This window comes from Acipenser ruthenus, chromosome 25 (assembly GCF_902713425.1).
Source record: "Acipenser ruthenus chromosome 25, fAciRut3.2 maternal haplotype, whole genome shotgun sequence".
Lineage (NCBI taxonomy): Eukaryota > Metazoa > Chordata > Actinopteri > Acipenseriformes > Acipenseridae > Acipenser > Acipenser ruthenus.
Window position 1 is genome coordinate 6,565,889 of NC_081213.1, and position 22,360 is coordinate 6,588,248.

The 22,360-nt window shown below is 37.4% G+C and overlaps 1 protein-coding gene across 1 annotated transcript in view; it reads left to right on the top strand.

Moving 5' to 3' along the window:
• Positions 1-22,360, top strand: part of LOC117413934 (parkin coregulated gene protein-like) — a 90,758-nt gene that overhangs the window by 28,661 nt on the left and 39,737 nt on the right. Inside the window, exon 3 of the mRNA XM_059000286.1 lies at positions 15,412-15,583. Within this exon, the coding sequence (XP_058856269.1) occupies positions 15,412-15,583 (172 nt within the window). The remainder of the gene's footprint in view (positions 1-15,411; positions 15,584-22,360) is intronic.

A 22,360-nucleotide genomic window follows, 5' to 3' on the forward strand; every position in this document is an offset into this window, starting at 1 on the left:
TTTAGATCTTTGTCAAGTCGGAACTGTGTGGAATAACCTGATAGTATTTAGTACTTTCTGGTCTGGGAGTAATGCAGGTACTAATAACTGTATTACATGTCTTTTTTCAACTACACCATTCTGATAAAGGCTACCAAAGGCATATTACAGTCTTTTAAAAGTCTCTGCAAGATAGATTATAATATGATTGAAGAATTCTGCAAATTGTTAAAGGCGGAAAGTACTTTTTCATGCCTTTTTAAATGGTAATATTATCTCTGAGGCGCTGCATTTTTTTACAAAAGGGAGGCTTGGGCAGCAGCATATAGCTCTAAGCAAATGGGGCTATTAATTTATATATAAAGTGCTGTTGAGAAGAACAGCCCACATTCTTTCCCATTGAGCTGCTTGGGAACAGCACAGGGGTTTTAAAAGCTTTGGTGCCTGAGGTTGCAATTCAGAATAATGCTCTCTGGGACTATTGTCGAGCAAAACTGGGTCTTAAATAGCTGAGAGAGACAATAATCTCCACATATAGCCTCTAACTAGCCTAGAGCACAGAGTGATCGAGCACTCTTCACAACTCCACCAAATTACCAGTCACAAGACAGTCTATTACACATACCAAAAAACTCTGGAGTGATTGAACAATGCCGCAATGTATCAGGATAAACATCTCAGTTCATTTCAGTTGAGGTTTGATAAAATGTAAATATGCTATTCTGTTGTGTTACTGAGCATCATTGGTAACCTTGGGTGACACCCTTCATGCACTGTATCAGAGACTGAGATTCTTGTTCTTGTATTTGTCACTGGGGGAATTAAACAATTGCTTTCAATATAGTAACAGTATACTATTTCATGTTTTAAAAAATGAGTACACATCTATAGAGGGACACTGAGCTGAAGAATGGCAATGTGATTGAATGGGATGAGTGTGGTCTAGAGCTGAGGGTCTGACACCTGTAGATCAGGATTATGAATCCCAGCAACTCACCTGTAATTATTGTCTAACACTGTGAATAAGAAGCTTTACATTGTTGCATACATTTGGAAAGCTGCTTTTAAAATGTTGATGAAACTTGGTATTAGAATTATTTGAAATACTAAAAAAGGAGTATCAAACTGTTGGGCTATATGGAGGTGTCTCTCTGTATGTCTATCCGTCCGTTTGTATATCACACTTGCATTTTGTAAATGTACTGTAACTTGAGAAAACAAGAAGTAATTTCACATACTGGAAATCGGTCACTTAAGTATACTTTACCGTGATATTAACTCCTCATCTGCTTATCTAATGACATCAGAATGGTCCATCACTTTTAATCTCTTGTGAAACATCTTGAATAACTGTCTTACAGCAGGGAGGTGCAGCATGTTGCAAAACACATGGATACTGTGCTACACATCCATATCCATATTTTTATATAAATGCAATTAGATTTGTACTTGTCTGTTCACCCATTTGTATCCTTATTGCTGTAATGTACTGTAGCAATCATCTCCATTTCCTGTATTCATAATTCCAATGGAATGAAGAGCATATCAGTCCTTCAAAGCTAGTTTAACTTCACTCCCCTCATTATAAAACCTCTCCTTGGATGCTGAGTGTTTTGCTTGCTATAATGAGTAGCATATTTTAATGAAGGTGATTTTAATAGGGTTTAATGTAGTTCAGAGTAGAGGTATAATAGCCTGATTTCAAAGACAGTGTTGAAATGGACAGGTTTATAATCAGAGTCAGTGGAAATCTACTGAGATCCAGGTCCACTTGCGACTATCTAGCTGCTAGAGATTTAGGCCTCTTGAACCTAAAAGATACATCAGTTGTCAAATATTAGCTGAAGGGTTAGTCACATAAAAAATGCAAGTACTGCCATCCCATCATATGAATGGGGCGGGGGGGAAGGGTGGGGAGGGGGCTGTAAAAGCAACAACACAATACCTGGAACAATGAACAGCAAACAAAAAAAGATAATTGTGATCGCCCTGCTCTACCGGAGAAAGAAAAAAAAAATGTAAGATCGCTGTGGGTCCATGACATCCTCAAGAAAAGAAAAAGGTACGACGAATATCATCGGCTGATACAGGAGCTCCGGTTTGATGAAGGCAGATCTCAAACCTACTTATTGTTGTATTATACAACTCTGGAAAATCAGAAATCAGAACCACAAGCTTTTCCCCCGTTTTATTTATTATTTTTTTTTATTTCTTCCTTGCAAAGGAGCCTCCTACTTTCCCCTGATTGGCTGCTGGTAATTTACGTCAGCGCAGCATACATTTATGTAGCAGCTGATGGAGTGCATTGATATTCTTGCATATGAAGACAATAAAGAAACATTAGCGTCAGTTTCTGCTCACCAGAAATGAAAGGATGCATTAGACGGCTGCCGTTGACCTTTCCAACGTATGCAGTTAATTTTGTATGTGAAGAAAAACATTGCTATTCAGGACAAACTGTGCTATTGTTTTCAAGAAAAGCATAAAAGAAAAAAAACAACAATTAGAAGTAATTGCTAATTCTTCTATTGCACTTCTAAGCTTTTTGAAATGAAGATTTGAAAACCTAACTCTAAATTACAGTTTTTTATGGTGTTTATATTTTCTACTACTTCAAAAGTAATAAATTGGCTCATTGAAATTCCAATCCATTTTAAAAAGCTGTAATATTTGCTACAGAGAAGAGATTTGTGGATAGTGAAATAAACCAGGAATAAAAACAATCATCTTGCATAGCTTTTACTGTCATCTTATACAAGCCAGGTGGGACTAACCAAGTTTACAGTAAATCATGGATTAAACTGCAGTGCAACTAACACAATCTCTTTAGGTTGCTTCTGTAAAATATGACAAAGGCGCAATTTAAAAACAAAAAGCCATTGTTTTTTACCTTTCTATTCATTTCAGAAACAAATGGAAACTTTTTTACAGTACTTTTTGCTACCTAGGGGATGTAAAACTGCAAGGCAACAAGGTTTCTGATAAGATCTGGTGTACAGAAGGGTAAAACAATGTCATCATTGGTCCCCATATTGGTCATTTTACTGTGGCTGTGTTTTGGGTTTCTATTGAATATAGAATATAGGGGTGCTTACCAATGTCTTAGAAATCCCTTTTATATGCTGTTTTTAATTTAATTGCTGGTCACCCTTTTATTGTACTGAGAATCTTTTAGTACTTGTTTTTATGATAAGCCAAGATATGTACATATTTAAAATACAAAAGATAATATGCTGCATAGTGGTAACTTTGTTGCACATACGGTCAGAGTGCAGTTAGACCATTTGAGTTTGTTTGAACTACAACACATGAAGTACTGGGAGAACAGCAGCAGCATGTATGAACTGAAGTTAAATACAAGCAACGAAAAAAAGATCTTCAACAGAAATACAGTGGAACCAGTGCTAATAAGAGGAAAAAAATTAACAGATTTTAAAACCTTGGGTATCACTCCTATTATATGCAATTAACAAACTATCCATACCATGTATGGCTGGATACAGCTATTCACCATCAATCCACATTTAACCTTGGTATTTCTAGCACATGTTTACTACAAAGAAGAATGCTGTTTAATGTAGCATCTATGGCTTACATCTCAGTTGTATTCTTGGGTATGAACTCTGGGTATGGACCCAACATGGAGGGAAATCAGCAGGGTTGGACGGACATTTGGGACAGCTTCTTAATCTCCGGGTGGTACCTTATCCAATTTCCAACCTTTCAATATTTCATCGCCCAAGTCTAAAGCATTGTGGGGTTCTGTGTTAATATTGTCAGCCCTTCCAGCCTGATCTAAATGTCTGCCTAGATTTCATTGCCACAATCTAGCCATCCCTCCTGCAGTTTGTTATCTCAAGCAACATTCCAAGAGAAAGTGTGTCTGCAGGGGAATAACTTGATTGTTTTTATTTTATTAGTACTCGTGTGAGTAGGCAGAAACTAATCAGTCTTTAACAGCAGGCTTGCAAAGTTACTAAGCCAGCAGAATTAGCGGAAATCTGATTGGAGCTGAGTAATATACTGCCGCCTTCATTTTTGTGCGGGCAGCTGAAGATTCCTGCTGCAGTAAATTTAACACAGTGCTATTACACACACACAACACACAGTGTGGAAGACGTGTTATGAGATGCTTCCCAAAGCCTTTACAATACCAAAATGAATACACATTTCTACTGTAAAACATCAAATTAATTATTTTAAAATATCTGCTGAGGCACTTCATGTTCATGACTCATCGCCCACACAGTTGGGTAGACTAAAAACTAATGTTTTGGGGTAGATCCAAAACTGCTGCAGGAAGAACAAGGTTATGTCATTTGGGTATATCATAGCCTTGGATACTCAGTGGATAAAACAATCTGTATAAAAGATAGTAGGTGCTGCATGTTATGCTGATGTGGTATTGGGATAAAGAAAAAGGGAAAGCCCTGGTTAGGTATAACTGTCAAGCTAAACTGTCAAGCTTTTCCACGCACACACACACGCACGCACGCACGCGCAAACACGCACGCACGCACGCACACACACACAGACATTTGTCATAATATATCAGGTGCTAAATGCATACACCAGGTGCACAGTTAACACCTGGTGCAGTGTTAACAATTGGCAAATTGTAATAAATACATGGAAAGACATATTCATATAAATAAATAAGAATAACTGAGGATAAAAATGATATTGTCAGATTATGACCTCAGATTTTTCATTGCATGATTAATCAGGGATATAACATTAAGGATTGTATGCACATTTAATACATTTTTAATAAAAAAAAAAAAGTGTAATATTGTAGCCCTTTTGTTTAACAAAGGTTAAATATCAGTCTAGAAGGCAAAATGCTGTATTTGTATTGCAAATTACACCAGGAAATGAATTTACTGACATGACAAATGTATTTCTTTCCAAAACATGCAAGATAATGTGTCACTATTGTAAAATACAATTAAATTAAGTTTCAATTAATTATGCCTAGTACTGCATAACTTTTCTTTGTTTTTATTCTATTTAGTGGTTAATAAAGGTTAAAACCACGCAGCAGAATTAATAGTGTTCAAGGTCAAGGTGATGGTATTTACTGGTAGATTAAAATAGACCCTTTATGTGAAACTGTGTTCCCCCAGGGAATTGTGCAGCTAGTCAGGTCATTGCGCAAAATAATTAATAGATGGCATGCTTTGGACATAAGCAAGGCAAATCACACAGTAAAGCGGGATCTGTTTGAGCTGTAAAGCAGTAAATATCATAGGCGCTCTGTGACAGGGTGGCTGAGTGGTGACGTCACGGCAGAAGCAGGCACGAAAACAAAGTGACACCAATACTGCAGTTCAAAAGGATGTGCCGTTTTTATTCAGCAAAAATAAATAAAATATTTAAACAAAAACACTGGCGCTCACAGAGCAAAATAAAAGAGTAAACAAAAACAAATTTCGAACACAAAATAAACAATAAATAATAAATATACCATACAGGTCAGGCTGGGCAGTCGCTGTCACTGTTCCTGTATGTTATAATTTAATTTAGTTTTGTTTTCACACGATCGCTCCGCTCTCGCTCTCTCCGCTCCTACAACACCCACCCCGAGTGCCGAGAGCTGCAGGCTTTTATTAAGGTGAACAATCTCCCAATTAGCAACAAAATTAATCCCGTAATTAATTCGGGAGATGGTTCACCTTCTGCACGAGTTTTTTAAACTGTGGATGGGACTACCCATCTACGCTAAACAAAATATAAAACACGGCTACGCCGACAATACATAAATACAAATAAAACAATACAGAAATAATAACACACGGCGCCTCACCGTCCTATAACGCAATAAATAAATCATAAAACAAATACAAACTAACACAGGGGCGGAGGGGGAAACCCTGTTCTAAAAATAAAATGAACAAACACATATCAATAAGCAGGGCTTACTACCGCCCTGCTACACCCTCCTTTACAGATGCAGAGCTAGTTGCAGAGCTGAGAACCACACACCTGAATGTAGCAGGCAGACTATGATCGCAGCTGTACAGTATCTTAACGTCTCACTCCCAGCGGATTTGTCTGATGCTGCATTTGTCTGCGGTGCGATGGCGAAGCTGTTTCAGTGCTCACGTCACATTTCTTGCTTGAAGCAATGCCGGATACTGTACTGTGTGGAGCAAAAAGAGTAGCTCTCTATTTTCATTCTCTCAGAATAACCATGATTATGGCTAATTACAGTGATGAATGAGTCTAATGAGAGTACTCAATCAGGTTTTGAATTTCATGCATGAGCTGTTTGAAGCAAACCAGGAGATGGGCTTCAGTGTGCTCTTGGATTTAGGACACTTCACTTTGTCTGTGTAGAATTTGTAATCTTTCATAATAAGAGGTATTGATAAAGCTAGTAAAGGCCCCCCATGCTGGCTCTAGTACATGCTTCTAGCCTGCATCTAAATGTCTACTATAGAACAACAGCTTTAAATGCATCTCAATAACGCAATCCTAGATCCTAGTTCAGAGATTGAAGTAAGACTTCCATAAGCCACACAACAGAATAGCCCTACCTAGTACCCTACCCTACACATATATTCAGAGTTATATATAAACATGGTAATAAAGAATACATTCTAAGAAAAGTGCAAAATTCAATTTAATATGAATCTCAATTATGGTGTGTAATAGGCTGGAAAATCCTGATATCTATTCGCTTATTTGGACAGGCACAAGAAATGGTCCTTAAATTTAGCCTCTGTTTTCCTGCAGCTGTGATAGACTGCTCTGTCGAATAAAAAAGAAAAAAAATCCCATTTGATTAAAGGCCACTTTTAGCATCCTCATTTTTCCTTATTACGTTTTTTTTACTCTGTTTGCCTAGGTCAGCTGTCTGCAAGCAACTTGGTCCTCATGTTTAAGGAGCAAGACAGAATGATTTAACCCATTAATAAAATAGTACATGATAGTGCTTCTGGGGTACTAGTAGCAAAGGAGTTATTTCTACTTTTGTAATCCCCAATGGCCAAATCTTACTGACATTTCTTGTTAATAAATTATAGTACGCTTAAAGAGTAAGTAGCGGGGTTCTGAAAAATGTAACATTATACATCTCCACATGTTGCTACAACTGTTTAAATAATGTACCTGTCATTTTTCTTTCACTGTTAACATCCTGACAGCTTTTTACTCTTATAATTTTAAAGTCTGTTTCAAAGCTCTTTTCAAAATGTGCGCGCTAAATCACTGGAGGAAGTGATAAAAAAAACAGACAAAAAAACATAACAAGTGTTCTGGCTTTTCTGTTTTGTACCACATCATGGATCGTTATTGCTAACTATTTGACAATGTGGGCAATAATCCTTACACTATCAATTTTTCTTTCCATCTTTGCCCAAAGTAAGCAGGCAATTCGCAAATCGCCTGAGCAATCCATGAATTGCCCGAATTTCGGGGTTTGCCCATAACAATACTGAGAGAAGCTCTGGGTTTGTATCATATTTTTCCCAGTCACAAATTCAGAAATGGCAGGAGTGACCAATCCTGCAATCCATTGCTTTACCTCAGCACTATACATTATTCACTGTACTTAAAAAAAGTGTGCTCATCACATGTGGAAAATGTGATTGTGAATAATTGTGATGCAACTTGTGCTGATTGTGTATTATTTACAAAATAACATGCAAACAATGTATTAGTAAATACTGTATGAATGTCTTATGATTTTTTTCACATTCTAAATGAATGAGAAAACATGTTTTTTTCAGAAAGGTTGCAGGCATTCTACAGTACATGTTGCAATTGCTTCTGCAGTTTACATTTTAGGAACATTTTTTGATGTGGGCCTATCATGTTTTGTGTTTTTTTTACTCCACTAAAGATCTCATCTCCGGTTATGTCCAAACCTGTTTGGATGAGAGTCCGAGCTATGCTGTTGGACAGGATTTCCTTTATCTGTGAGCTTTCAGTACATTCCTCACAGGAGGGATACCTCCAAGCTTCCCCGTGTGTTTCACATTCCAGAGCCTCTCTCAGACATCCTCTATAACAAGATGTGTTGCTTCCGGGCATGTACTGGACTACAGGGAGCAGCAGTGGGAACCAACAGATTGCACAGATTGATAAAAACACATGGCATTTCATTTATCATACAGCAACAAAGGCTTTCTCTTTCCAAAATTGACATTTTTTATTTGGTTTGGGGGTCAGGCATGATGTACTAAATAGCCTTTGATTCTCTGATGATAAGGAGGAGTGCTGGCTGGGAATTTCCTAGAAGTATTATACTTTATAATTGTGGTAGCGAGGATTGTGTAATGTTTGGACAGAATGTAGCTTTGCCTTTTGAGTGTGTTGTAGGGCTGGGGGCTACTAGAAGAATATAGAGAAGATTGCGCCAGAAAACACAGTAAATGCACCCGGCTGATCTGTATTTTACTTTTTTGAATAGTGTGCTGTGATGGGGTGCCAGCTCGCCCCTATAAATTTGTGTTTTGTTGTTGTTATTTTTACTGTTTTCATTATGTTTTTGTGATTCTTGGTTTGTTTTGGATTGGCAGGGAGGGGGTTAAATTCCTCCCTGAAAATACATGTGACCACAGACTATAAAAGGCAGGTGAAACCATTTGTGTGGAAGAGTTTTGGGGTGAGTTTGTTTGTTGGTGTGCTGTGCTGTTTAGTTTTGAAAAAAGAAACTGTAGTGAAGGCGAATGCCCAGCCTACATTTCTGTATTCAAAACTAAACAGCACAGCACACCAACAAAAAAACTCACCCCAAAACTCTTCCACACAAAGGGTTTCACCTGCCTTTTATAGTCTGTGGCTGGAGCCCAATTAACTAATAATTAACAATTAAACACTTAAGGCTCCAGCCACATTCTCACATGTATTTTACAGGGAGGAATTTAACCCCCTCCCTGCCAATCCAAAACAAACCAAGAATCACAAAAACATAATGAAAACAGTAAAAATAACAACAATAACAAAACACAAATTTATAGGGGCGAGCTGGCACCCCATCACATGTGCTTTATTCCATTATAAGAAGAACTGTCCAGATTCAGCGTGCCTGTATGTCAGCAATCCCTAAATGTGCTGTCTGTCATGACTTTCACTTGCAAATCTTATTATCACTTTGACACTGTACTCTCTCTATTCACTTCCTGTGTTACTGAAAAGGTATTAGTATCTCACCTGAACCCACTGTTTCTTTTTTGCAGCATATAACACTAGGGTGAGATCCAAATACCTGTAAGTAACATCAAAAGTCATTGGGGAGAGTACAATTATCATCATGCTTGTATTTTGGCTCAGGATTAGTGTCAAAGTGAAAATAAGGTTTGCAAGACAAAGTAATGACAGACAGGCACATTTAAGGATTGCATGCTGTCATATGGACAGACCGATGGCTGTATGTATAAAGGTTATTTGTAAAATTGGGTTTGCCAGCACCTGTCGTGAGAAGTTGTGAAGGTATATTACACAGCAATATGAAGGTTCATTATACACCAGCTTGGTCCCCTAATTGTGCAAGGGGCTGCCTGTGGAGCACAGACACTACAAAGTTGCTCAGAGATTTTGCATCTCACACTGCTATAAGATTACCTGCCTTGAAGGCATGTTCAGCATGTTGACCTGTCATCAAAGCAGACTGGCACAGAAACCTGGCTGGAAGACATTCCCAATGCTGACCTGTCTGCACGGCTAACTAAAACACTTTCCTGGAGGGAACATACTGCAGTAATCTGCAGAGGTGGCAGTTGTTTTAATTTATATTTTAACATCATTATCATGACAAAGTGTTTGCTCAACCTTTTCAAAGATAGAGTAATACCTTTTTCCTCCTGTTTTTAAAAAAAAAAAAAAAAATTATGAAAAAAAAAAAATAGCTTGAAAACCACTGTGACTGACAAAACATGATCAGGTTTATTAAACTTTTGGGAAACACTTTATAACAATTATCAGGAAATCCGCTAAGGAACACATGCATTCTATTTGTGAGTTTTTGTGTAAAATATCACCTGTCTAGTTTCTCAAAGTTACAGTATTTACTCCAAAGCTCAATGTTTACCAATTTTTGTAACATCCATCCACTGGATAAAAAGTAAAACATTAAAAGTTGCAGCTAAATTATTAACATCTGTTCAATTTATTTAAATTGATCTTAGTCTGTGCATTTCATTTATCTTTCTACCATAATACAAGAAGAATACTGGTCATCTAGAATTAACAAAGTTGTTTGCAAATACAGTAGTTCCTTACAGTAGGTAGCATTAGTAAGTGTAAAATAGGGGCTGCAGGCAGTAGCATTTTGGGGCTGGAGAAGCCCTGACTTGTTTTCAGTATAATTGGTTACTGTCAGTACAGTAAATGTATTATTTGTTTCCTTTTGGTGATGATTTTTCCAACACTTCCGGGAAGCAGGTGTGTGAATAAGAATGTTAGCAGCGCTGGGAAAAGATTCCCCAGGGGGGCCGCCATGTGGGTGTTATCTTATCTCCATCACAGAGTGAGAAAGCGATTCTTTGTGGCATTAAAACAAGCTGCAGGTGTCTTCCTGCGAATCCGATCCTCTTCTGACTGCAAATCTCCCAAGACCCTGGAGCACTGTGCTTTATTATTAGCCTGATCTGTGAGTGTAACATGAAGTGAACATGTTTTCGGTTCTCTCTGATCAGTAAGACATCATCATCATACTCCCTTGTTTGTAATATTCACCCATGTAACCAGAGCCTGATTACATATACTGTAAGAATCCATCAGCCACATAACAGAACTCCCTTAATGTCTTGCAGATCTGGCCTAGTTCCTCTTTTTTATATATACTTAGCTCCCAGGTATGCTATCTAATCTCTGCTTCATTTAGAAACGTCACCTTTAAAAATGGAACAGGTCTAAGGAAACACTAGCTACTGCAGATGCCAGCCTCAGTAGAAAGCTCATTTTTCTATTGAAGTCTTCTTAATTTTTACCATTGTTTAAAACAAAAAAGCAGGAAATGAAGTAAGCCTATATATTGTACTGCTCATAATACTTTTTGTTTTCATGCTGTACATCTGCTTGGTTACCACACATCCCACCCTTAAATTGTTCCATTGGATATACGGTATGTTTAGACACAAGAAAAGCATAAACAGTAAATTAAATACAACAAGAACCATCACTATGCAACTACACAACACTTCTAACCCTTACATTGATGTTAACAGATGCATAAATATGTATAGGCTGTGTAATCTTCTGCTTTAACTTTTTCTTCAAACAAAACAAGTTGGATAATAGGCATCAGCAGATGCCATAATGTTTCCATATTTTGTTCAATTTCATATACGCTCATAGAAACTATAAAATGTCAAAGAGGTATATAGAGGGTACATCATGAACATTAATAGAGTACTGTAGTTATTCCATGAATGTTTAAACATATATTTAACAGCTGAGCATTACTTTCCTAAGATCAAGTTCAGCATTTGCATAGCAACACAGCAACATTTGGAACAGTTGAAATCGGACAGTGATTTTCCTATTGGATTTGAATGAATGGGAGATAGGCTCCTATTTATTCAGGACCACCGAATATGCTAGATATCTGAACGCTTGTTTTATAAAGAGCTGGCTGATGAACAGATTAATCCACTATGATATTGTGGATTGTTCTGTTTATTGGTTACTTGAGATTGAAACTGATTACTAACAAATGTAGCCACCTATTTTGATTAAACAAGCCTTGATGATGATTTACATGAGCTTGCTAAAATTAGGGTATCTCTGTTTAAAAAAGAAACCAACAAACAAACCTGCTTTTTCATAACGAGCATGTCTTATGGGGTTCTATAGTCTTAACATTTTGGCTTTTTATATCTGTAACAAACATGGCTTTTTACTTAAAAGTCTGTTTCTGAATTAAAAAATAAAACATACTTGTAATCGCCTAGCTTCTCTTGGGGCTCCTTCGATTTCTAAACATCAAACCATCACATTTTATTTGTGTGTGTGTGTGTGTCTTCGCAGTTGCTGCTTGTTTTGCTCAGCCCTGCAGCTTGCCGCTGGGTTAATAAAACGACCACTGCTCTGGCCTTCGAGTCGCCCACTCCTCTCTTTGATCTGCTATTAGAACCCAAGCGCATCAGTGCCCTGTGAAGAAATGCTTGCTGTGCTGCTTACCACTGCAGACCGCGTTTACAAACGTCTGAAAACAAGCTTTCTTATCTCCGAAAGATACAAATTACACACTGCACTAATTCTAACAACACCCCATGGGAGTAAGACGCCCTAAAACAGACGGTTTGAGTTTGATTCCACAACACTGTATGACTATCATTAACTGCATAATCAAACGGGCTGCACATATGATATTTATTATAGTTCAACTACAGTTATAATCTTTTTTAATGGACACAGTGGATGCATATTAACCACAGTGGGAGCCCATCATTTCTCAGTCTGTAACATTGTAAAGCAGTAATATTTCAGTTTTTATTGTTTTTTTTTTATATTCTGTTGAAACAGGTGGAAGCAGGGGATAATTATGCTATGCATTTGCTCCAGTGCACAAGCTGTACCATATTTCTTTTCCCAGTGGAATAACTGCTAAAGTAGGGAAAACTAAAACAAACAACACAGAATGTTTATTTAAGGACTGTTGCATTCAGCTAACTTAAATAATTGTAAACCTTTCTTTAATATATATATATATATAATGCATGTGTCAGAATATATTTTCATACATCCCTACTTGAGACCTTCTGAGTTGCTTTGTAGCATTTAACAGTTTTCTGAATTGGTTTTGACAACTCATGCATTACCAGTCCAAAACCAACATGAGACATACTATTGAGTGCTAATACATTCTGTGTACTAGTTTATTTTATATATTGATGTTTCTTTAAAAAAAAAAAAAAAAAAGGTTTAGTAGCAGTTTCTTGTAGTCTGGCTGCATTCTGTCATTTTGTCTGCAGAAAAAAAACACAAAAAAGACAAAACACTAAATAAAATCTAAGTGACATGCAATTGATGTAAATGATTCTGGAAGAGTTATCTTGAACACAAATACATATGTGATGCTGAGCCTATCAGCAAGTGTTTGTTTATTCCTTGTTTCCTCATTTTCTTGGTCTTAAAAACATTTGCCTAAATTTTTTTCAGTTCTCGTTATTGTTAAGTTACCGGCAAATATCCATATATTAAATATACAATGCAATTGTAAGACGTATTTTTTTTTTTTTACCAGTTTAACATCATGTATAGTATTGTCTTTGAAGTCTGTGGCTTAAAAGGAACATTGAGTCGTCTGGATTATGTTTCGGGCTGGGGGGGGGGGGCGGTTTTGTGCTGGTGATGGGGGGGGGGGTTCAAACCCCTAAAACCACCCCCATAGCTATGCCAATGGAGCAGGAATTTTTTTAGCTATTTTTAAAGATATATGTCATGTGTCGATGTGCGATGCTGAGGGTTAGAAAATGTCCACAGCTATACTTTGTAGCGTTTTTGTAACTGATTTAAACGTGCATCAATTCTGACTTGCGAATATAAAGCAATTAGTCTTGAACCGCAGCTAATTTAATGAGGATGGCACTGTTTTGTCATTGAGTCAGAGCTGCTAGTGTGATGCCAATGTTTTGTTGCAGTCCACTAATTGTTTAGACAGTGGAGCTCAGGCAGACTTGTGTTATTGACTGGATCTCCACTGAGATTAAGAGGCATAGTAACACCCCTAACCTCAAAACTAAAATGGATTTCTGCCTCTAGAAATTGTCTAACTGCAGCCTCTAAAAAATTATTCTGGCCTCTAGCTTTATCCTGACAGAACTGAAATTTCAGCATTAATAAACAAAATAATCAAGGCTGTTTACCATGCAGTTATTCATTTTATATAAAATAATTTACTGTTGAATAATATGTAGTACTTAAAGGGTACATAAGGACCTTTTTATTTTATTGTGTTACATGTTTCCATGTGTTGCTACAACTGTTTACGTAAGGTGTGTGTGTTGTTTTCTTTTTTTTCCCTACATTTTGACCACTTTTTAAAACTTTTAAATTGCATTCCCTTCCTTCACATTTTCCCGCATGGACCTCTCAGAACTACATTTCCCATCATCCTCATGCTCACATATGTAACTGAGATGGATTTAACAGTGAGCAGGAGGATGATGGGAAATGTAGTTCTCAGCAGCCCATGTAGGTACATGTGAAGCCATCTTGAGGCAGGGAATGCAATTTAAAAGTTTAAAAAGTGGTCAAAAAAATTAAAACAATACATACACCTTTTAAATTGACACCTTTGTATTGAATATACATATGTAAATATCTGATTATTTTGTGAAAGTTGTTTGTAATACCATCACACATTTGAAGAGATGCAAAATAATATTTTCAGACCTGCTTGTCAAAAACAGAATAAGTCTTGCAATCCAATAGTCTTGGTTTCTTTAAAAAATCTGTTTAGCAGCAGTTTCTTGTAGTCTGGCAGCATTGTGACATTGTGCCTGTAAAAACAAAACAAAAAAACCCCGAAAACATAGAATATAATCCATACATGAGATTCTGTTGTACATGTCGAGGATGCAGGTCAAAGTTATTTATTTTTCCTTGATTCTGAAACAAAATGTTAATTATAAGTTTAGCTGGGGATTGATTGCTGATGTTGGCTTTGTTTTCCTTGAGTTACTCAAGGAACTCAATGTCACAGCTGATGGTCTTAATGTGACCAGTACTAACAGATCAAGATTTGCTGTAAATTACTTCAGTGTAATCTATATTATTTGATTGTCAGAGCATTACAATTTGTCTATAGTGGGTCTCAGTAAAGTGGCGCAGGATCAGGGCTTTGATGTCCTGTATACAGGAGACTGGTTGGAGTCTCAAGGTTGCAGCTTCAAAGGCAGCTTGTGCAGCTGTCCAAGAGACCTCACACTGACCTTGCATGTTTACCCTCCCTTTGTGTGGCATTCCTCTGATAACCTCTTCTCTGAATCACTGCCAGGGCTCTTGCTCTCATCTCAGCATATTGTTTGGGGGTATTCCCTAGATGAGTGAGATTTGTACAGTAGTCATAAATAAATGGACTTTTAGTAATACAAATATTAACTGGGGATACAGTGTACGCAGGCAGTGTGAGAGCTTGTCTCAAACAGAGACTGCCAATTGTGTCAGATTTAGTGGTGGTTAGATGAGGTGGGCTTATGCCAACTGGGGCTATATTGAGACCACTTCCACATGCTTGGTTCTAGCATTGGTCTAAAGATGCAAAAATACATGATTGACAATTTAATCTATCCCCTGAATAAATTGAATGACTTAATCATGCAGGCGTATTCAACATATGTTATGGTATCTTACTGTACATAAAATCTTATTTGGGGTTTAAAGAGGACATAATTAACATTAGACTTTTTTTTTTTTTAAATGAATCAAGCAAGTTTTCAAGCTAACGCATCCTACATCTCTTTGCTTTTCTTAACACAGGTGGAGATTGAGAAGCTGGACTATCACCACTACCTGCCACTGTTTTTTGACGGGCTCTGTGAGACGGTTCACCCCTACGAGTTCTTTGCACGACAGGGAGTGCATGACATGCTGGAGCATGGAGGCACCAAGATTCTCCCCGTCATCCCACAGCTCATCATCCCCATTAAGAGTAAGTCTGCTGTTAAGCTCAATGGGATCTCCAAGGGCAGCGCTTTGAGAGCGGATTTGAAACGCCTTCTGATGCATAGCAACCGGGAATGTGCAGAACATTTAGCTTTGTCTTTCCCTTTAAGGTCGTTGCCACTAAAGCAACAAACAGCCACCAGGTTGCACTTTATGCTGAGCCAAAATTCTTTTTTTTGTATTTTTTTTGTATTACATTTACTGGAGATGATGTTGTGTGCGATATTAAAGTATTGATATATATTTTTTTAGTTTTGTTTTTATATAGTGGGGGCGGGGGGGATTTCTAGGTAAAATGAAAGTCAAGTAGACCAATTTTATTTACAGTTTTTAAAGGCATGAATATATTCCCCATTAGCATTTACCACACCTTTTTCCAAAACTTGATAGTGATGTATTGCTAATGTCTAATTAAAAAAAAAAAAAAAAATCTTATTTACATGTGGTATTTAATTCATGTTGCAACTGTCAAAGCTTATAAATTGTTACAACAGTAACCTTGACTTTGGCTTTAGACTTTCAACCTTTTTAGAAATAGCCAGGATTCAGTTGCAAGCAGCAGGCTGATGGAATCTGACAATGGGCGCAATGTGATTCTCTAAATTCTGTGTCAGTTGTTGCCTCCAATTGAGTCTTATGACCAGTGTCAGAAAAAAATCTATTTTTTTGTGACCCGGGAAAACTACTAGTAAGTGTTGACAGACAGCAGCAAAAGAAGACAACAGTGGTGTTAGCAGTTTGTATAAAAAGGTAACAGGAAAGGGAGCAAGGGGTTTTATATGATCACCAGTAGGTATCTTTTTTTTCTTCTGATTTACTGTGCTTTTATTCTGCATTAAAAAAAAAAAAAAACAGTAGTAGTTTTAATTACAATCCTGTGGTACATTCAACTGTTACTAAAACATTAAAAAAATAGCCCTACATTTTTTTCTGATATTATCCATCTTATCTGGAAGATAGTTTTCAGATAGAGACTGTACACGCTGACCATGACCATCAAGTCCCTGGCATAGGAAGTAAATCATATTGACTACTAAGGCTAGACCAGAGGTAATATTCTTTATGAAAATACATACATAGTAATGATAATGGAATTTTAAATGCATGCAGTTATTGGACTCCTCATTATTAATAGATGCACATTTCTGACCGCGCTCAACCTGCTGGGGCATGCCTCTGTTGCAGATTAATTACTTTGCAAATGCAGAATACAACTGAGCCTTTATCATCTTTAATGCAAACCTTCTGTACATTCTGCATAGCCTTGGCATTCTGAAGTCATACTGTTATCAGCCTGTCACAAAGACGGCCGGAGTGGGTGGCGTCAGACCAGAAGCAGGAAATAAACAGACAGAGACTTGTGGTTTGGTGGAGCTGAGCGAATGCTTTCGCTCAGCATTTAATAAACAGTACAAAAAATAAAAGGTTTGAAACAACAAAAACACAGGACAGGGCACTATACGCCAAAATAAAACAGATAAACAAAACGTATTGCACTTAAACAGACAGACGAACAAACACGGTGAGTGAAAACACTTATTATTTACTTTACTTGGTTTTACTTTCTCCTTCTCTCTCTCCCGTTCTCCACTCACCGAACACCCAACCCTGACTGAAAGAAACGTGCATCTATATATACTGTTGTGCTGGGATTCAATTACTAATTAATTATTTACTTGAATCCCAGCACGTGAATTAATTCTGTGCAACCCCGTGCTCACATATTACATTTAACCAGCACGTGAAGTGATTTGTGCCCTCCTCGTGCCTAAATACAAATCTACACTTTTTAAATACACGTGAAACACAGACCCGTTTATATCCCGTGTACCAATGACTATACACCAACATTAACACACGCACGCAACATACAACACATAATATGCACACAGGGGCGGGGCACATTGCCACACAGCCCTATGAGTTTAAAAATAGGACATCCAGCATTCTGAACATTGATGATCAATGCCAGTCAGCTTATAAAACTGTGGTATTTGACATACCTTGATAAAGAAACACGCTATTTTACATGGCATACTGTCTTCTAGCAGTATAAAAATCTGTCTCCAACAGCCAGTATAGTAATGTTGTGCACATGTGGTGTTGATTTAGCATTCCTAGCAGTTCGAAAGTAATGGACTAACCCGCATTCAGAATGCTGAGTTCTAACATTATGTTGACAATAATATCATGCACCATGGCACTTTTCACAAAGTAAAATGTCTTATTAGTGTCTGTAAAACTGATCAGCAGATGAGATGATGGAAATAAATAAAATACCCATAGCATCATTATCTGATCTCTAGGCTTGGTCTGCCGTACGTGGGCGTGTTTTTAGCTCACAGTTTGGGTGCCCTTTCATGACCCAGTGCCAGTGCTGATTCAAAGGTATAGCAAGGCGCCTGAAAAAAATCTTTCTCGTTAGTACCTAATAAGGGCTGAATGACATTGCAAACTGACAGTAGTGGTGGGGTATCGATGTGCCAGCGAAGCGAAGGGCTTGTACTGTCAGTGCTTAATAACATGCATATGAATGCACAAAAGGCAGGCGTTTATTATTCAGTGTACCCTTCCACAGGTGCGTTCTGAAGAGTGTCTTTGTATTGTGACTTTGTTAATGCTGCCCCATTGAGCTTGCAGCACTCACACTCTTTACAACTTGACAGAAATAGCATGCCTTTTGTATGCAGGTTGTTAAGCATAATACGAGTAAATGTTTTGAACTTGGAAAAGTTATAACAAATGCGGGTCTATATTTTCCCCAGTTGGAAATTGCAGGCAAATTGGCCATGCAGTACATCGGGCCTGTCACCTTTAGTGAGAGAGGGGAGGGGTGTTAATGAATTAGTGGTCTTATGTGTGAAAGGGCTCTTTAACACTGGTAAAAACAAAGGTGCTCACTGTGCGCAGCTGTATACATCCACAGTACAGTATGTATAGTGAAAATGTTAGTGTGATATGTATGTGCAGACTACATGGTGCCTCTGTTTCCTCTGATTGGGACATTGTGCTGATATCCACAGTTATGCCTCAGGACATTTAACAACCAAAGTAAAGCAACAAAAAAAAGAAAAAGAAAAAAAAAAAACTTCTGGAAACTTTAATAACAATTTATAACCCCAGAGTTCGATTAATTTTCCCACAAATTTATTTTACCAACATTGCTCATTTACTATAATACCTATAAATCTCAGCAAGCTGGAAAGATATATTTTATTAACTGCTCAAGATGGAGTATCATTTCTTTTTTGCCCACACAGTTTGAAATTAAACTTTTATAACCACACAATCCAGTACTTAAGCAGTAATACATTTAATTTCTGTCTGTACAGAAAAAAAAAAAAAAAAACATTATAAATGTCAACTACCCCTGACATTTAAGATTGAGAATTTATGAGCTTTATGTGCTACAAATCTAATAGGGCACTGTAACAGGGCGAGGTGCCATGTACATTGTTTTGTTTATTTATTTTTAGATCAGGGTCTCCCCCGCTGCCCCTGTGCAGTGTATTTTGTATTTGTTTTGTATTATGATTTATTTATTGTAATTTGTGACGGCGTACCGCCGTGTTATTGTTTTGTTTATTTTTAAAACGTGTCCTGGCAGAGGCGAGATTGGTGCTCGTCCTCTGCCAGGAGTAATGGAAAAACTCGTGCAGAAGGTGGCCATCTCCCGAATTAATTAAGTGATTAATTTTGTTTCTAATCGCGAGATGGTCACCTGAATATAAAAAGCCTGCAGCTCTCCAGCTCGAGGTGGGTGTTGTAGGAGCGGAGAGAGCGAGAGTGGAGAGAACCGAGAGTGGAGAGAACCGAGAGAGAAAAAGGAGTTTAAAAAGATACAGGATCAGTGAAGGCTATAGCCCAGCCTGACCTGTGTTTTATTTTGTGTTCGAGATTTGTTTTGTTTAAAATATTTATTTTCGCTCTGTGAGCAAAGTCTTTTTGTTAAAATATTTTATTTATTTTTGTTGTTTGGCTGAATAAAACGGCAAACGCCACCTTTACCTGCAGTACTCCCTGGTGTCAGTATTTTGTTCCTGCTTCTGCCGTGACGTCACCGCTCAGTCACCCTGTCACAGGCACCATAAATAAAGTATTACATTTGTCGCTTCAATTGTGGTGTGATTGATATCTTACTGATACAATGCAAGCAACAATACTCATCATAGTGAGCAGTACCTACTAGAATGACAATTGACCATGGCTATTATAGTGACACATGACCAAAAGTAGTATATAGATAAGTCCAAGTGGTTCTTGAAGGTTGAATACTGTGCATGTGATTCATAGTCTCGTTAAATTTTTGGCTTTTAAAATTGTATTGTGTGACAATTTGCACAAATGAGCCCATCAAGACTAATTGAGATGCAGTAGATTATGACTTAAGTATATTGTTGAAACCCTAGTTAAAGACGAAGTCGATTCAGAAGTATTGTGTATTGTGTATTACACTTCCCTTATTATTTAATGGCATCTGCAATCAGTCTGAGTAGTTCTGGGTCATGTAGCTCTCTAAATCTCTCTTTACTTGGCTTTGAACTCGTGCTAGAGATCCAAAGTGCCAATACTGAACAGCCCTCCTCATTCTATTCAAGTCATGTGACACATACGTGACCTTTCAAGTCTGCCAGTTCCAGACTGTCTGTCTAACAAATGTAGAGTAGGAGGGGCAGGAAGAGTTGAAAGGTCACATTGGCATTATATGGAATAAGGAAGGCTGTCCAGTATTGGAGCTTAGGATCTACATCTCAAGTTCAAAGCAGCTCAAAGCCAGGTAAAGGGAGATGTAGAGAATAAGAATTCAATATGGGAACAACAGAGCTACTCAGAATGATTGTGAATATCATAAAATAGTAATGGAAATGGAAAACAGAAAAATCTGAAATGACAAGTAAAGATACCAAGCAAAACTGGAGTGACTACATTGCCATTTTACACACACTATATATATATCTGTATATATATATATAAATTATTGTTTTGTTAAGTTAAAAAAAAAAAAACAATGCATGTTTTGGAAGTAAGAACTTTTCTTAATAATAGCAGAAACAGGCTTTATACACTGTGGAATATGTTAATACACTGTTTTGAACTAATTCTGTAGCTAGGGAAGCATAGCTGTGCGTTTAATCCAAACCATTTATCTTAATACCAAATATCTGTGATCAATTGAAACAGCTGAGCTGGAAACCAGTCCAATCCCAGTAATTAATGACCCTCTCTCAGCATGCGTTCTGTTAGGGTTATATGCTCTCGTAATTCCTCTTGCCTTAATGATTCCCTTTGTGTGGTCCTTTGCAGGTGAGGAAGAAAGATTGCTGGCACACATTAGTGATGGAAAACTTAAACACTGTTTTGTACATTTGTGCGTCTGGCACTGTAGAGATGTGGTATTGAGTGTGAGTAATAAACAGATGTTCTAAGTCACCTGAGAGTGCACCCAGCTTGAGAAAGTGACAGATCTTTATTTAAGAATTCCATTGCCAACCCTGAGGAGCCAGTCTAAGGCAGTCTCAGATAAGTGCTGTCAGCCAAATTGTCCTTGATTGTCTTTCTCTTATTTGACTCTTCGGTTGTATTTAGAATGAAAAGCCTGATTGCAGCAACATGTTGAGTTGTAAAAATCGTTTTTTAATTGTTTATTTAGTAATACTTTATAATAACTGTCAAGATCAGGCAATCAAACATTCATATAAAGTGTTGTATATCATGTTGCGTATTATATACAAGGTGTGCAGTATAGTTGTGTAATACAGTCAGCACTCACATATCCGACCCTATACAATTTTGACTTCAGTGATGGTTAAACACGAGTGACGCATATCTGATTATTTCATTTTGGCCCGTTCCAACTCTTGTCCGTTACACACGCTATATCCTGACAATTACAGCAGTTGCTTTTGAATTACTGACATGTTTAATTAAATGTTACATTTATAGGCGTGGACTCCATTTTTAAAAAGGTTGTTACAGATGCCTTCTATTATTTGCTGGAAATATCTCCCTAGATGTTTATGTTTAAAATACTATCAGTATATCAAAACCCCATATGGAAGGGAAACGTCTGTCTTGCATTTGCTGTGAGGGCGCTTATAACTCCACATATATAAGTGCATGGGCTTATTTATGAAACCAAGGGAGTCAATTTTGTCAGAAAACAGCATATAACTACATAGGATTACATCTTCTAATGCTGTAATAGTAGCAGAATTATGCCTGTTTGTCTCACTGAGTCACTGAGTGACTAGCCAAAGTGTCAAGCAAGTTTAAATTATTGGAAAAGAAAAATCTGAAATATAGTGTGAATAGATACCAGTGAATACATTGTGTTCAACGAAACACGTGAGACACTGCAGGTTTAAATTGTCAGATGAAAGTATAAAGGATTTTGTCTGTGTGTATGTGTGGGCCCTTATTACTCCTAAGTTATTTTACAAAACACTGTTTCCAGTGTAGGGGCTGACAGCTTTGCATTAGACTAGGCTGAGTAATCCACCGCAGGGCTTACAATGCCCACTAGAGGGGAGGGTTAGGATTTAATGTGTTCTGCCTGACTTGGTTACAGCATGTCTGCGGGCGATCTTTTCAAAACCAAACCTGGTACTTTTAGTAGAACAAAGAGTCTTGTGATATCTTTGGTGCTCATGTTCTGCAGTGGATTATCCCTAGCTGATCTGTCTACTAATTGTACACTTACAGGTTAACAGTAATAGCAATGTATTACTTATTCTGCATAGTTAGATAAGCAGCAGCAGTAGAA